The sequence below is a fragment of the Zingiber officinale genome, chromosome 6B (assembly GCF_018446385.1).
Source record: "Zingiber officinale cultivar Zhangliang chromosome 6B, Zo_v1.1, whole genome shotgun sequence".
NCBI lineage: Eukaryota > Viridiplantae > Streptophyta > Magnoliopsida > Zingiberales > Zingiberaceae > Zingiber > Zingiber officinale.
Genome location: NC_055996.1, coordinates 5787109 through 5801126, shown reverse-complemented (window position 1 = coordinate 5801126; position 14018 = coordinate 5787109). Strand labels below are relative to the sequence as shown.

Here is a 14018-nt window from a genome sequence, read left to right as displayed (position 1 = left end):
GGAATGATACCTGTTAACCTGCAAACTCAAAAGCTAACAGCACAGAGGATTATATCACATAAATGAATGAGGTATATCAAAAGCAGTGAAGGAATCGCTGATACAGCGAACAAATCAGAGTGTGTGGATCAGTCACCAGACCGATCACAGTGCCTTGGACCGATCAGGCAACAGCCTGATCGATCTGAGGCCATTCTGATCGGTCGTAGGGACCGATCAGATTGAGTGTGGATCGGTCCACAGACCAATCCACCCCTTTCTCTCTTCTGCAGGCTCTTCTCCTGATCGGTCTCCCTGACCGATCAGATTGCACTCAGTGTGCTACTGAGTGTTTTCTGATCGGTCTGCAGACCGATCAGATTTCACTCAGTGTGCTACTGAGTGTCATCTGATCGGTCATCAGACCGATCCATGGAACTCAGTTTCACTGGATCGGTCTGCCGACCGATCCACTGATTCATGTGTCACTGGAATGTCCACTTAGGTCCCTCTCTGACCTAACCCGGAGAACGAGCTACCGTGCCCTCTCCGAGTCCATCAGGTCCAGAGAACGAGCTACCGAGCCCTCTCTGACCTAGTCAGGTCCAGAGAGCGAGCTACCTAGCCCTCTCTGACCTAGTCAGGAGAACGAGCTACCGAGCCCTCTCCGACTCCATCAGGTCCAGAGAACGAGCTACCGAGCCCTCTCTGACCTAGTCAGGTCCAGAGAGCGAGCTACCTAGCCCTCTCTGACCTAGTCAGGAGAACGAGCTACCGAGCCCTCTCCGACCTAGTCAGGTCCAGAGAACGAGCTACCGAGCCCTCTCTGACCTAGTCAGGTCCAGAGAACGAGCTACCTAGCCCTCTCTGACCTAGTCAGGAGAACGAGCTACCGAGCCCTCTCCGACTTCGCGTGCCAAGTTTCCAACTTGGACTTTTTCCTTCCACCTGATCACCCTTGATCAGTTCAATTAACATCTGATACAAACTTAAATCAGTGTCAACATCAAAACAACAGCCAGGTCAGACTGTATCAACATTTACTTGGTTACAACCAAGAAGGTTGTTAATCCAAGGCAGTAGAAAAAACTCTAAAAGATCTCCTTCTCTGAAGGTGGAGAAGTCTTTTACACACTAGAAGCTCAGAACTATTGCTAGAAATGAATACAAAGTTGAATATTTGATTGATATCTCATTCCTAAGTCCAGGGGTCCTTTTATAGCCCCTGGAAAGTCTATCCCGTAGGTCGAAGGTGTCTCCAACTAAGGTTCAAGGCGCCTCAGCTCGGGTGAATGGATAGAACTCTATCCGATCGACAACGGTCGTTTTGACTAGGGTTGAGGCGCCTCAAACAAGCATGAAGGCGCCTCCAAGGTGGAGGCGCCTCCAATACTTGATGAAGGTGCCTTGAGCTTCATTTCCAGTTTGCTTTCTCCTTTGTGTTGACTTTCGAAGCTTCACGCGTTTGGGTGATTCCGACCAATTGAAATAGGGCTCATCCGAACCCAACTTCCGACCTTCTCCTCGAGCAGGCTTCCATCTCGGCTTCTCGTCCCTCGAACGTCGCGCACGTTCTTCTCATCCACCGGTGTACTCTTCCGCAGCTCTTTCGTCCTCGGACGCACCGAGCCCGTCGACTCCCTTCCCGTGTCGTCCTTCTTGCTAGCTGCGTCTTCCGCTCGACTTCCTGTGCTCCTAAGCTCCTGCACATTTAGACACAGAGATCAAATAACAAACAGGACATAACCTAACTTGGTTGATCACATCAAAATAATCACGGGGTCCAACAATGAAGAGATACGGGTGTGGGTCCCGCTGTAGGCTAATCGGCATCCGCTCGGCGTGAAACGCTCCCACTCGGTTGTTCTGGACAGAGCAATCTCCCTTAGCTCGGCTTCTTCGTCGTCGGAGGGCTGCTTTTTACCCGAACAGACATGTCACCCACTCGACACGAACGACGACCAGGAAATGCGCTGCCTGCTTGTCTCTTAGTCTTGTGATATCCACTTTCCCTTGCTCATCCGTTCGGTCATGAGGTCCGTTCGGCCATACCTGGTCCACTCGGACGACTTTGATACCTTGATTGACTTTAACTTCCACGTCAGTCGATCTTTCTTATTTTGACTTATCTTTGATAGGGTCTCTTTTTATCACTGTATCCTTCCCTACATCAAAGATTTTTTTATATATAATATATTTGATAAATTTATAAATTTGAAATCTTTATTAATATTTTTTAATGGTTATGATTATATCACAACCTTTGCTCATTATTAATATCACCAATATACAAATATTCTATCGCATATGTCACTACATAAGTCACAGAAATCTCTTAACGTTCATAGTAACACTATGTATATTGATGAAACTAGTGCATCCACCTGCCCTTTATGTGTCTCCATACACTTACTTTCTTTTCATGGCATGAAATACTAAACCTTCCTCTTAGTTATTCTTTTTAGCCTCTCTTGCTATATGGTTTTTGTTTGTGGCTTAATAATTTTTTTTTAATCCAGATATCCAAATCTTTACAGACCCAAGTATTTCTAGAGATGGATGACTCTCCCCCTAGTTCGCCATCGGATAAATCTGTTGAGTTTTAATTCACATTATTCTTTATACTTTTAGTCCCACATTATTAAGCCAAGAAGGTTGGAAGACCTTATATATGGAGTCCTTCCATCCATGCTTAGCAATGTTAAAGGGACTTACACGCATGCGCGGGCTGAGTCCAAATCAGGTGGTTTCGGGGGGTTCGAGCCGGAAATCCATAAACCGGGCGCCAGTTTGGTGACTTGGTTTATTTTTATTGGTCCGGTTTGGTTCTGTCCCTCGCACCTGGTGGTTCGGTTCTGTCCGCGCGAGGAAGCGAAGCAGCGCGACGACATCTGTTCGATTCTGTCCGCATCGCGTGAGGATGCGAAGCAACGCACCCGCGCGTGAGATGAGGAAGCAGAAGCAAAGCGTGCGTCGCTTCCTCTGCACTGCTTCAAGTGTATAAATACACTTCCTCTGCTCCTTCTCAACTCACTCCGAAAACAGCAAAGCATTCCTCTGCTCTCTGCTTTCTTCTTCTTCTTCTTCTTTCCAAGTTCTGAGGCTTGATTCTGCGATCTGAGGTTGAGTCCGAGTGCGGCGTTCGTCTTGGAGTGTACCTACGAGCGGCGCGAGCGGTTGTCGGATCTTGAGAGGATTTTGCCGGAGAGCTTCTGCACCGTGGGCGGCAATAAATTCTCTAAAGACAGTCGGCAAGCCCGACGCTTCAACCGGAGATATACAAATTCTTAACCTTACTCTTATTACCGTTTATTACATGTTTATCATTTATTGATACAATTATAAATTACTGTATTAGCATAATCATACCACAACAAAATCTAGACATAGTGTGCCAGTAGCCAACCTCCACATCCCATATAGTGATCACTATAGGATAACCCATACTCTATCTTGGTTTACAAGACATTGTGCTCTGTGAACACGGTCGCTCCATTAAATGTGGCCTGACCTGATCCCTTGGGTTTATAAGATATTGTGTTGATTTACATAGCTGCTCCGCTAGAATAAGAGATGTGCATGCACCAATTGACGATCGAACCGTAGTACTATGAGAATCCACCAAGTACCTTACCACTACACCTTGGCGAGAAGGGCTTGTGACTTATGCACATGAATCTACAAAGGGTAATGATTCACTTGCCTTCCCTTGTCCACCCTTTTTCCTATGATTTCACTCATGTAAAGGTATCCCTAGCACGTGCATTTAGCTAAAGGACAATGACTTAAATCAATAGACTCCTCATTATGTCATTTAACCTAATATCTAGATCAATAGGCTCATTAGCAACTCTTTTTGTGAATAGAGTTATTATTGTAAAATTGTTACACAGTGAAAGAAGTAAAGAACCACTCAATTTGTCACCTTGCTATAGAAAATCAATATGTGTGACTTCTCTATGTTTGGTCCACCATCTCAATCAAAAGCCAATTCACAACAAGGATTAGTGTATTTCTTAGAGGCATTGCTTGCAAATGGGTAGATTAGTGTTACTTAGGGCCATTATGGTTAGAGGTATTAAAAATAAATTTGATCCGATGACCCAACTCGAGTCAATTCGAAAAAAATCAAGTTCGGATTGAATATTTTTGGATTCGGGTTCGAGTTGGAGGGTTAAAAATTTTCGAATTGGGTTGGGTCGGGTTCGGGTTGATCCGAGTTGACCTAAATATAGGGTTAAATTAAATTTTATTTTAAAAATTAAGATGTTTTTATATATATTAATATCAAGTTTGCATGATAATGATGGAGTATTAAGATAAAAGTGAAAAATTATAGGAAAAATAGTAAAAAAGAGTCATTTTGAATCAGATTCTTGGGTTATTCGGGTTGAGTTAGGATTGATCATGTTCGGTTCGGATTTAAAAGTTTTGGGTTGAACTCGGATTCAAGTCAAGTTCGGATTGGATTAAAAAAAAAAAAATTCAACCCGACCTAATTTGATTCGATCTATCCGAATTGACACCCTTAATTATGACTTGCTAATATAGAGGAATATTCTACTCCATAGTGAAATAGGTTAGTGTTAATTAGGGCTGTCATGGTGATCTTCAAGTTGACACATTGTCTCAATGAAAGAAGACAATCTTCTCATAGTTTCAGGCAATTGGACCCTTTTAAAGGTGCATAGTGTAGAAAGGTACCTTTTAATTTTGAATTATAAAATAGCAATAAAAAATAAACTATTAATCTTAATTATTGGCACTTAATTCTAATTAATATTAATTGGAAATTATGATGATCAAATAATTTAACATATAAAAATATGTTTGTTCATTCTCTCGTGTGTGAGTCTTCTCATTTCTCTCTTAATTTCTTAATAGTATCACCAAAATCAACCAATTTAGATCTAAATCCTACCCCACTAGCAAGGAAAGGTACAGAGAATTCAGTGACATTACCATTAGCATAACTTGTAACTATCAAACAGAACGAAATAAAGTCTGAGAGACTAAATTAAACGGGCAGCTCAGAAGGGAGCTGTAGGACTTCACGGGCAGCGGCAAGACTAAACCGACCCCTGAGAAATCTCTCTTGCAGTTCCAGGCTAGCATCACAAAGCAAACATCTTCCCTGTACTTTGTAGAATCAATAGCCCAGTCACGCATCTCGCCATCACCGATACTCCGGGCGAGGGGGATTGCCCTGGACACCACGTCTGAAGGTCTGACCAGAACGTTCATGTAGGGGTGAGAGGTAAGGAGATCGTTGTTGAACATTCAAAGTTCCAGGCTCCGTTGGATGGTGGGTTTGGGTTGCGATAGGAGAGTGCTCTCCAGGATCAGCGAAGCGGGTGTTGAAAATCCTGGTTGCATTGGCCTGAGGATCTGTCCCACCGGGATTCACCCTGCCAGCTGCAACCGGTACTCTCGAGTGTGTTGTCTGAGTAGGTCGCTCAAGGCCTGCTGGCGTCAAGAGGATTCGTAAACGCTTGGCTGCGCGCTCTTCCCCAACATTCTCAAAGTGCCCAATCTTAATCTTTGTATTCAAATATTCCAGAAGTTGATCCCGCCTCTCGCCCTGCATGATAAAATCCAAGAGATGTCGCTGCCTCACCGCTTCACCAAATGTCTCAACGGCATCAGCTGCACTTTCCTCGCTCAGAGCTGCACTTACAGCATTGTTGACCAGACATGTGTTCAGATACTCAGTCCAACATTGCTGATTGAACTCATAGATCTCCAATGGCACATACTCTCCGCAAGGAATATACTTCTGGCGGACGGCGGTCAGTTCATTCTCCATATTGGCCTTAGCAGCACGTAGCCTCAACTCTAAATCTGCAATGACTAACTCATGGCGCCGATGGACATCACCAATCTCATTAGCATAACCAGTCCTTTGAGTATCAAACATAGCCAACCAACCCAACTGTTCAGCAGTAAAACTCCCACCACCACGATGCTGCGACATATCTGCAAGTTAAAGGAGAAGGAGGGTGAGATAAGAAAGAGGACGTTATAGTCTTATTTTATTCGACAACTCAATATAATTTATTGAGTGGGTGAACGACATTCAATATACTCATCAAGGATATATCATATAACTATATAAGTAAAAGAGAACGACTTGCAATCTACCTAATACTCACACATCATGTATAAATAAAAATATCAAGGTGAACGCCTTGCAACCCACTCGAGAAGAATGCATTGTATAGGAGAGTGAACAACCTACAATTCACTCGTAACGAAATGCATCATATGTATGCACATATACATACATAGATAGGATAAACGACTCGCACTATATCCAAAAGAGATGTATCATATGTAAACAGCCTGCAATCCACTCAATACAAAATACCTCATGTATACGCACAAATACAAACACATATATAAAGTGAACGATCCGCAATCTATCCGAAAAGTGTCTCACATAAAAATAAGATGAACAACTTACAATTCAGTGAGTGAGGTGTCTCATATAAGAATAAGAAGAACGATCTGGAATCCACCCAGTGAGGAAAAATCATCTCAATTTAACCTAACATGTAGAAAGACTTGAAAGTCCTTTTTAAAATGCGGAGCAAAAAGCTTTATATTTATATAAACTTAATTTATTATTACTTGACATAAATAATTTTCTATCTTTTATAAAATATAGAATAGAAGTTCTATGACATGAGAGTTATACTCATTCCTTTATTAATTTGTTGAAAAGTTATATAACTTCTTACGAGCGTTGAGCCAAAACTCTCTCGTATTTTTCGATTATAGGTAACTACTTCATTAAATTATTTCCGTTAATTACCCTTTAAAAATTTTTCATAAGGGTTTGAGTTTTCTTAAAGGGAACTATTTTAAGTTCTCCTACAATATCTTTAAATTTTTGTGTTGTATATTATAAGTATCATTAATAAATTTCAATAGGGTACAATAATTTGATAAACAATAAGAGTATAAAAGGACAAGCAAAAATAAATGACAAGATCAGACAATAGAGACATATAGAAGTATATAATTTGAATCCATTAATCAGATCTCAATGAGCTGGAAATCACTCACTGGTCTAAGTATTCATATCCCCTTGCAGGGAAAATTTTGATTATTATCCAAATCTTCCCTTATCAGCAGGAAAGTTGCAACAACCACTAAACTGAATACAGGATGAGCAAAAAAAAAAAAAACAAACTACTGTCTAATCTATAGCACCAAATTGTGATAGTATACGCATTGCCATAGACTAGTACGATACACAAGTCCAAAGAGTTTAGAAAGGCTTGTAAAGTATGACAAAGCTACAGAATATAATCAACACCTTTTTTCTCTGTAGCATTACCTAAATTTCATTCTTGTTCTTTCAATAATGTCTTCCTGCTACCACTTAAACTGCTAGAAAATAAGTATTGCCAACTTATAAAAACAACTTTTTTCCGAATCAGCGAAAGTGATCGAGAAAAAGGGATCCAAATTATTATTATTATTGAAGGTGTATGTTTAATCATGCACGAAGGTTATCAAAAGGATAAAACTCCACCTCAATAGAAAGGCGTTTGCCGTGGAGCGTTGGCGAAGCGACCAACCGAGTTCAGCGACAGGGGGCAGTGACGTGGGCGAAGGGTTTGAGGGTGGGGTCGAGGAAGATTAGGGTTTAGGGAGGTTCACAAAGAGGAAGAAGTGATCACTGGAAAGAAAAAGGTTCGGCAGTGACCTTTTAACTGAACCTTTTTGAAAAAGTCCAAAATATTTTAGAATTTATAACTAGGCCCTTTTTAATTTATAATTTTCTTTTCATGATTTAACACCCCTGTCTCATCTCTACTAACATTAACCCCTTTGTGATCTCTAATCACTCTCTACTCTAAATAAATGTCCTTACTAAAATGACCTCGATGGTGATTATGAATAACGAGCATTGCAATCAAACATTGTTAGAGGACACAATTTGGCAACGATCAAGTAGTCGTCGTCGTCATGGGCAAGCCATCGTCAACGGTCGTAGTGGTCTACTTCAAGCCAATTGTAGTCTGAGTCAAGGAATATCTAATAAAGTAGTTCAACCTTTTTGTGTGACCATGAACACACAAAATTACCTTCACAATTTTGTATAAATGAATATCTAATCTTAGTAATAAAGTTAATAAGCCCAACTAGCTAGTGTGAGATCAACTAAACAAGTTGAGCAAAGTAAGCGACCTAAATGTACTTAACTAACGAAGTATTTATCTCTATTTGCCCGCGTGGCGTCAGATGGATCGTTGAGGCTTATGAATTAAACACGCATTGTTAGGGGACACAAGAAGGTGGCCTTGCAAACGATCAAGTAGGTACATCATCATCGGCAAGCCATCGTTAGTGGTTGTAGCGGAGCATCTAGATTTGTAGCCTATTGTAGTCCGGGTTAAGGCCATTAATCATCTATCTAATCACAAGTCATGCATGTAAGTTATATTCTAAATGAGCTAGCTATAGCTAGCTAGTGTGCGAGCCAGATGTAATTAACTAATAAACAAAGTGTTGTTTATTTATGGTCGTGGACGTGGCACTGGATGGATCGTTGAAGCTTATGAAGCTACTGTGGCAGCACAGTCTTTATCTCCATCAGTGAAGCCACTTGAAGTTGCCTCATGCGTACCAGTGGTTTGAGAAGAAACTAAAGTGCTGATTCCCAAATTAAAGAGGCTTTTGCAGCGTATCTGCATGCATGTATGGTGGTGAAAAGGCTATACGTTCGTTCTCACATTCTCCAGCATATTTCCTCTTTCCACCGGTTTATTCTCGAGAACAATATTGCTCGGTCCCCAAAACTGCGAGTTATATATATTTATTGTGAATGGATATATACATAGATATAGATAGAAATGCATCTCCGGTGTTGTCATTTTCTGTTATCTTTTCAAAATTTTCGATTAAAATTTATTTTATTAATTAATTTGGACAATAATCGGGAAAAAAAGTCAAAAAATTTTAAAAGACGCAGTTAATTTTTCAATTTTTTTTAAAAGACATATCTATTTTTCATTTTATCTTTCCCTCCCATCATTATGATATTGTATTTCAAAAAAAAATAATATGGATAAATATGATGATAGAGTTTTAAAGAACAATATGATTATAATGATATAGTGCTGTAATTTTTAGTCATCTGTACTAATAATTAATAGTCATCCATGATTTAACTTTTTCATATTAATCTAAGGACGAATTAGTAGGGGTGTTGGAGGCGAACGAATTATCTTTTATCACATATAGTGCTGTATTTAATTCTTTGTCCCCTCAGGCTAGTATAGTAGTTAAGGCATGAGATATTACCATATAAAGTCTTGGAGTCGAAACTTAGGACGTACAAGCATGTCTTTTTACATGTCTTGACTACTTATACTAATGATTAGTAATCATCTGTAATTTACCTTCTTCGTATTAACTTAGGATATTACACTGATGGTGTTACATTCTAGTACAACTTTGGTGTTGTTTAAACTCTAAAATCTAGATTGTGATGTTGATTTTTGAAATTCAAAATTATTACATGCCCCAAAGGAGTGTCAATTTTCTGATAGGTTGGGTAGGTTTGGATTTGGATTAAAGATCGATTATCATAAAAATATACCAATTCCAATTCGACTGAAATTTGAACTCAATGTGAAAAATTCTAAATCCAAATCTTGCCTAATCCACCCAATCAAAAAAATATATTTATTTTATTATTTCACTATAATATTTATTTTTATCTCTATATCTCATCATATACTAACATCTTAATTTTAAAAAAAATGATTTAATTTTTTTAAAAAAAACCTTAAATCTAAATTTATGATAGAAGCCCGACCCAAAACAATCAACTAAACTTCAAACCTGAACCCGAAAACTCCTAATCCTATTTGAGTTTATTTTTATCAATCTTATACCTCACATATTGACATAGTTAATATATGCATATATGTTTATTCTAATAGATCTTATTAAGATTAATTTTTCAATGAGCATAAAAATACTGGTTAGATATGACCTATTCATGTAAAAGGTCGATATAATAGGATAAAATATTTCCATAATTTATCTACATGGAGATCGATAAAATTAAATTATTTAAAATGAACGGTATACCTTTGAATGTAATATCATAATAATTAACGGGAGGAATAAAATAAGAAATGAAGCACCTAGAAATTTAAAAGTTAGTTATTTTTTTATAAAAGAAAATCATAATTCGAAGCAAATGTTAATTTTTTTTTTTTTTACTTAAATTGGATCGATGCAGTAGTGGGGTGGGCCCACTGCGGCCCAAATGTTCCCAAAGCACCCAAATCACAAGACACGACTCACGAGTGCGGTAGGGAAGGAAATAAGGGGGAATAAGGATCTTCCTCCTTTTCGTTCCTGCCGCTACAAATTAAATACCCCCCTTCTCTGCTTCCTCTCTATCTCAATTCTCATCGGCCGCCGCCCTTCCTTCACACATGGCTATGGCTGTGCTCCGAGTTCCCGTGCGACTGGAGGAGTTCGGTTTGAGTAGGCGGCAGCCAAAGCAACAGCAGCAAGTTGGTGAGTTGGAGTACGATGGAGTGGCGGTGGTGATAAAGAAGGAAGATCACGAAGAGGAAGCGGCGGCGGCGGCGGCGGCGGCGGCGGCGGAGGAGGAGGAGGATGGTCCGTTGCAAGCAGACGTTTGGAAGGCAATCCAGGCGAAGAAGACAGCCGCCGAGCCGCTGCTTCCTCCCTACGTTCACCCTCTCGTAAGGCGTTCCTCCAGCTCCATGAGCCAGAGGAGTCTTAATACGTGCACCGAGAGACTCGGCTCCGAAACTGGCTCCGACGACTTCTCCGACTTCCTCGAATCCCTCGACCTCGACCTCAGTTCTGAGGCTGAGAAAGAACTCGGAGAAAAAGAGGAAGAGGAGGTGGAGTCGGACGCCGATGGTTACACGGACCAGGAAACAGAGGCGCCGCCGCCGCCGGCGCTACGCGAGGTGAACTACCATCGCTCCAACGGGAAACGATCGCGGGAGAGGTGCTTCCCTCCCCCTCTTCCGTCCATCTCCAGCCGCCACACGCCCTGCCTGCACGTGAGGCCCCGCCGCTGCGACGGCCGCCTCGTCCTCAACGCCGTCCACGCGCCTTGCCTGAACTACCTCCAAGCCCAACGCGAGGACGGCCGCCTCCTCCTTTCCTTCATCGGCGCCGCCTCCGACGCCGCTAAAACTAACACGGAACAGACCCAACCCGAAGAATCCAAAGCCGTAGACGAGCCCGAGGAAGAGGAAGAAGAGGAGGACGAAGAGGAAGTGGAAGTCTTCGACAGGGGAACCGTCGTCGAGTTCAAAGTGAGCCAACAACAGAGCGGCTCCGGCAAGGTCCTCCGTTCTTCGATCGTCATCAACAAGTTCGTCGGCGGCGGCAAGTGCGAGGCCGAAAAAGACACCGGCCAAATGCAGAGCAACGTTGCAGAATCGCCTCACACGTCGACGCCGCGTCGTGCGCCGGCGCCAACCAGCGCCACCGCGGCAGCTGCCGTGGTCGTGACCTCCACCCTCAGCTCCACCGGTGACGGGCGCGACCAGATGCCGGAGGACAACAAGTTGCTATTCACGTCGAAGAAACGCGACCGGGAGGAGATGCTGCGGAGCATGAGGAGGTGCAGCAGCGAGCTGCGCATGCCATTGTTCATCTGGGACCCATGTTGCATCGCCACTTCCTAATCAATAATTTAGCGGCACTAAGAAATTAAATAGGGATCTTAACCATAAATTTAAAATATAATTACTCAGAAATATACAGTTAATTACTTAATTAGGGTCGACTATCTGTCATCTACGTACTCAGCTTATCTTATATGTATCCATCGATACCATGATTATATTAATGAGAGATTTAATATTACTAGAATTAGATATCTCTTGAGTTTGTAATATTCAGTACTCAAAAACTACAAAAAGGGACAAACATTTGTTCACTGGCTTCATTTCATCTCGTATATAATCAAAATAATTTGAGAAAAATGGAAAAGTTTATTCTTCTCTTACAATGTTCTTCTTTCAAACTCACTTTAGTAATTGAGATTCTAGGACCACACTATAAAATGTGAAACGTGAGATAAATAACAAACATTAAAAATAAAGCTAATGGCTTTTGAAAAGTACATCTGCAGATGGTTAAAGAATGAGAATCTTAGGGAAGGGCAGGGCTTTCCACAGGTTCTTCGGTGAAAGGCTCCATGGTGGTGGTCGCTCACATTGTTTAACCGTCGAGGGTTGAGATTTTGTCACAGACGGATCGGACGGCTATAGGAGGATCCTTCTTAGGAAATCCTAGGAAGAGCGAAACTTTATAAATCGATTGTGCTTGGCATGGGTCATGATCAAATTGTGCATGAGTGGGTAATTTAGTGTCTTTTTAATTCGATTGTGCAACTTGATCAAAATGATTTATTCTATAGAAATTATTAACTACTATAATACTAAGTAGTGTTGTATTTATTGTTATATATATTGTATTAGCTATAGAGTAACTGTTATAGATTATAAGCAACTAATTGTAACTACTATAGTATAACTAAAAGTAAGACAAAATGTTGTAATATTTACAAAATAGTTAAAACATATTATAGTAACTAGTCATAGTTATTACACATTGAAATTAAAGGTATTTTCAAAATAAAATATCTAATAAGAATATTTTGACATAAAAATAGAAAAAAGAAATATTCTTTTGACATGTACATAATCTGAAGTTCTTTTTTTTTTACCCTATAACCTTTTAGTTATTGAGATATTTTTTAGATTATACTATTTTTATATTTCTTCTTAAAAGTTACATTTCTTCTTAAAAATTACGTTGGAAGTAAATAATAAACAGTAAACAATAAACAGTAAACATTAAATAATAAAAGTGATCAGTAACATAAAAGTATAGTAGTAATGAATTGTAGAATTATAGTAAATGATAATAATAATGTAATGATGCAGTAAATATAATGACATTGTACTATTTTTATTTTTATTTTTATTTTTTTGCTTACTCTGCTTTATGTTTTTATTTGTTTTCTAGGGAGCCTCGCCTGTTCAAGATCTCACCGTTTAATCAGTGCCTCGGCTTATGCGTAAGATTTTGGGTTAAGGATATCCTTCTTACTTAGTCCGCACAGGTCTTATATGATTTTGATTATTCCTGATATAGTTATCGTTTACCTATTGGTTACTAGGATAAGGATTGAGAAAAAGAACCAAGAAAAGATAGGCAGAATATCTTATTTTTACTAAACTCAGTTTATCATCATAAAAACAAGCATAGAACTTATTTAGCGGAGAATTTTACTGGGAATTGCAACCAGAAAACTGAGAGAGTTACATATTTGTACATAAAGATAGCTTACAAAAGAAAATTTACAAACACACTTGTGCACACTTGAAGAACACTGGAGGAATATGGACAGTTGTGATGGCAGTGGGAGAAGTGGATGCTCTGAAAGGAGAGGTTTGGGGGCCCTTTATAGGCAGAGGAGAGAGTGTTTGCTTGGGGAAGAAGGAAAGCAGGGAGAGAAGAGAAGAGAGGGGCCGGGAAAGAGGAGGCTTGGTGGAGGACAGGTGGAAAGCAAAAAGAGGTTTAGTGGGGGGCAAATGACTACATTTTAATTGGGTGGACATACTATTGGAGGAATGAAAAAAAACATCATGGATGACATTTTTAGTAGATGTTACTATTGGTATTGTGTGAATGGAAAAAGATGTCATAGATGACATTTTTAGGGGCAATGTTGTCATTTAAGTCTCCATTAGGTTGTCTAGATTATTGTCAGGTCTAGAGAGGGAGTTTGTGAGCTTCCGGCTAAGTCTGGCTACATATTTATGTGGAGTGCTGCTCTGTATGCTCTAGCAGAGAGGACTGAGCTGGCTAGTTGCTTCTGGCAGTATCTTTCATTTTTTCTTTGATAATGTTGCAGCAAAGTTGTATGTTGTGTTTTAAAGGAGAAAGGGAAGAATCTATTACCCATATCTTTTGTCCAGTAGATTTTTTCAGTATAAATTTCTCCGACACGA

At 40.2% G+C, this 14018-nt stretch overlaps 2 protein-coding genes across 2 annotated transcripts; one reads left to right on the top strand and one right to left on the bottom strand.

Annotated features, from left to right (window-relative positions):
* Positions 1-4882: 4882 nt before the first annotated feature.
* On the bottom strand, positions 4883-7662 carry LOC121989892. The gene is made up of 2 exons (XM_042544193.1): positions 7520-7662; positions 4883-5955 (listed from the first exon to the last, which is right to left on the bottom strand). Exon 2 carries the CDS (start codon positions 5951-5953, stop codon positions 5156-5158), a length of 798 nt encoding a protein of 265 aa, XP_042400127.1. The 5' UTR covers positions 5954-5955; positions 7520-7662; the 3' UTR covers positions 4883-5155.
* Positions 7663-10382: 2720 nt separating this feature from the next.
* Positions 10383-11875, top strand: LOC121991794. Its single transcript, XM_042545832.1, has one exon. It carries the CDS (start codon positions 10443-10445, stop codon positions 11679-11681), a length of 1239 nt encoding a protein of 412 aa, XP_042401766.1. The 5' UTR covers positions 10383-10442; the 3' UTR covers positions 11682-11875.
* The last annotated feature ends 2143 nt before the right edge of the window (positions 11876-14018 follow it).